The sequence below is a fragment of the Aedes albopictus genome, chromosome 2 (genome assembly GCF_035046485.1).
Source record: "Aedes albopictus strain Foshan chromosome 2, AalbF5, whole genome shotgun sequence".
Lineage (NCBI taxonomy): Eukaryota > Metazoa > Arthropoda > Insecta > Diptera > Culicidae > Aedes > Aedes albopictus.
In genome coordinates this window covers 249,498,871-249,502,393 of record NC_085137.1, presented here as the reverse complement: position 1 = coordinate 249,502,393, position 3,523 = coordinate 249,498,871, and the positions used below count along the sequence as shown (strand labels likewise).

Genomic DNA, 3,523 nt, shown 5'->3' with positions numbered 1-3,523 from the left:
GGAGATCTTTCTATTCGGCCCTCCGCACAACCATTGTTGCTCAGGATTGAAAGAAAGTAAGTAGTACACTCACCAAATCACTCCTCGACCAAGTCAGCCCATCTTATTAGCTGTGCCTTACGACGCATTGTACCGGATTTCTCGTAAACACAATCTTTGCAGAGTTGTCATTTTTGCAACATCTCCTGCCCATCCTTCTGGTTTTCTAGGATGTCCAGCCCCTGTTCTTTTTTCTCATCCCATAACACGAACTTTTTTAAAATTTTGTCGAGCAGTGTTATTTTTCAATTTTGGTAAACGAAAAACTTGTTAAAATTTGAAGTTCTTCTGAAATGAGCTTTATAATAAATTGAAATTCTTAACCTTGATTGGAAACCACTGCCAGGTCGAGCAAGCCTGTGTGGCAAGTCTGCATGCTGGCTCTTTTCCTTTGCGTATTACGAACCACACAACAGTTGGCGATGGATTGGAGCTCAATCATGCGTTGATGTACTTTAGTCGGCACGAGACCGTAAACCCTAAACATCTTTTTTGGCTCGTCTTTAGATCGACTCATTAACGGAAGGGCAGTGATCGCAGGTGGATCGCAGTTTCAGTCTGAAGTCAGAATCGATCGCGCGTGGCAGTTGGGGGCAAGATGTGGCGAAGTTTGGTGATTTTGGTTGCTTTGGCGGGTGCAGAATTGAGCGCGAGACGGTGTGAGAAGTTTTAGTGTTTGTCGTTGTATCGTTAATAAATTTGTGCTTATTTTAGTATTCCCATGAGAAGCATCAATGCTCCATCTAATGTGCCTTACTGGAAGAATCGCCGCGAGTACTCGATGATTCCGTTGAAACGATACGTGGACCACGATAACGGTGATGAATGCAAGTGTATCAAACAATTGCGCCTTTTGAGGAAGCCGAGTATGAGAGCCGTAATTAGAAGAAGCGATATTACAGCGGCGGAATCTGAAGAAATGATTGAAAACTACATAGAAGACTACCTACTTCGATTGTACCTAAATCGAGAATTGGTAAGGCCGCCACCCTTCACCTCCAAAAAGAGCGCCAAAGCCAAATCTCGCACCGAGAAGCAAGTTCAACGGCTGCCATCCTTTCAGCACGAAAAAGCCGAATATTCCGACGAAGAAAATTTCAGAATGTCACATAACAGTAGATTTTACAGCCAAGAACCTGTTCCAGGACAGCTACTGTACCCACCAGTTTCTCCAAAGTTCCAACCAGTAGCCAAAGCTTATGCCAACCCCTACGTCAGTGGCTTGACGAAACCCCGGTACGTTTCATCGATGTTGATTCCGCATTTCCTGAATCAAACCATTGCGAAACCAAACGAAACGGTACGAAACATTCTCCGACTAAACTCAACGGAAGCGGAAGACCATACGGTGGTGGCGCCGAAGCGAATTCGGTATGGTAAAAATTCGGGTTATATAAATATGCAGAGCTACAATAAAAGTGACGCTGGTTCAGTGTAGGAGGATTCACGAAATACGTGGCTGATAATTTCAATTTCGGGTATATCACAGCATCCGTAAAATAATATCAAAAATGTTTAGCAATGTAGTTTATTCAAATAGCTGCTTTAGGTTTTGTGATTGTGATAACAAAACATGTTTCCATTTTTTTTTTGCGCATTTAGTTCATCACTGGACTGCGCATTCAGTCTTCATAAGTGCGAAAACGTTAATAAAAGTGCGCGATTGCATCAAATCCAGTTGATGTCTTCGGCGCACTATTTCTTTGATTTATGCTGAATAAGTGCTCTGAACACACCGAGTTAATTTGTTGCAATCGCGCACTTTATTTACGTTTTCGCATTCATGAAAACTCGTGCGTTAGTCCAGTGGTGAACTAGCGCTATATTACATGTGCAATGGGAAAAGGTGTAAATCGCGAATACATTTAATATCTCTGCTCGGAGTGGATGGATTTGAATGAAACTGCAAAAATCTATATGGGGCATTTCAGCTTCTATCGGAACATGTTTTTCATGTTTTTAGTTTTGCAATATTGTTCTCCAAACTTTTAAAACAGCGTATAAAAAAACTAAAAATCCTCCCTTAAAAAAAATTTAAACTCGAAATCGGTTTGTTGGGTTAAAATGATGTGAACAAAGCTGTTCAAGGGTATTTGGAGGACTTAAACAAATACACTGTGAGTAATATTCTTAGCGGATCTATGTTAGATGTCATATAATTGCAATTTTCCAAAAACTACACCCTTCCAATTTGATTGTTCTGTAGAAAGCTGACTTGCAGCCTCAAAATGGTAAATGTTTAATGTTTTTTTATTTACTTATTCGTTTATTAAGAAGGCTCGGGCGCCACAAGGGCATAACCGAGCCGAAATCATATATTTTTTTGCATGATTGAACATTTTTAGCATTTTTTAACGGCAACCTATTTATTGCACCCATAAACAAATAGAAACGCTCCATAGAAAATCAAAAAGCGCTCCATAAAGAATGAACATATGTTCCATGAAAAAGTGCAATGTTACCCATAAATAATTGAAAACGTTCCATACTTTATAAAAAATGTACCGGTAAACCATAAAATTTTCTCATTTAAAGTAAAATTTTGCACCAATAAATAATTCTGAAATGCTCCATAATAAAATACGAATGCTCCTTAGAAAAACGCAAATGCTCCATAAAAAATAAAATTGTACCCATAGAAAATTGAATAATGCTCCATAGAAAAATTAAATTGCACCATAAAAAAATGAAATTGCACCATAAAAAACAGATGAATTCTCCATAAGTATTATCTAACTACACCATAGAAAACACGAATTGCTCCATGAAAAATTGAAAATCGTCCATAAATAGCATATTCTCATAATTTAATTCGACAGGGCTGAATTGCTTTACATTCCACTGCTTTAGTGGTGCAAATGTTTAAAGGTATGGAGATTTTTTAATTTTTTATGGAGCAAATTGTATTTTATGTGGTGCAGTTTGATAATACTTATGGAGCATTTGTCTATTTTCTATGGTGCAATTTCAATTTTTTATGGTGCAATTTAATTTTTCTATGGAGCAATATTCACTTTTCTATGGGTGCAATTTTATTTTTTTATGGAGCATTTGTATTTTATTATGGAGCATTTCAGTATTATTTATTGGTGCAAAATTTCACTTTTAATGAGAAAATTTTATGTTTTACCGGTACATTTTTTATTAAGTATGGAACGTTTTCAATTATTTACGGGTGACATTGCACATTTTCATGGAACATATGTTCATTCTTTATGGAGCGCTTTTTGATTTTCGATAGGGTATTTGCAATTTGTTATGGTTGCAATAACCTTTTGCCTTTTTTAACTGCCTTAAATACTATGTTGGTTTGTGAAGCCGAAGTACTCGCGGCTGTTTCGAGGTTAAGAATTAAAAAAAATTGGGAAGGAGGGATTTAGGGGACTTAAATTAATTATTTGCCAATCATTACTAAAAACATTGATGGAACAAATTGTCCTGATCTGTAACGGAACTAAAAAGAAAGGAACTTTATCAGTAGACA

General features: G+C 37.2%; 1 protein-coding gene across 1 annotated transcript; it reads left to right on the top strand.

The window, feature by feature from the left end:
* The first annotated feature begins 358 nt into the window (after positions 1-358).
* On the top strand, positions 359-1,482 carry LOC109427838 (uncharacterized). The gene is made up of 2 exons (XM_019703423.3): positions 359-696; positions 754-1,482. The coding sequence occupies exons 1-2, from the start codon at positions 638-640 to the stop codon at positions 1,475-1,477; spliced, it is 783 nt and encodes a 260-aa protein (XP_019558968.2). The 5' UTR covers positions 359-637; the 3' UTR covers positions 1,478-1,482.
* The last annotated feature ends 2,041 nt before the right edge of the window (positions 1,483-3,523 follow it).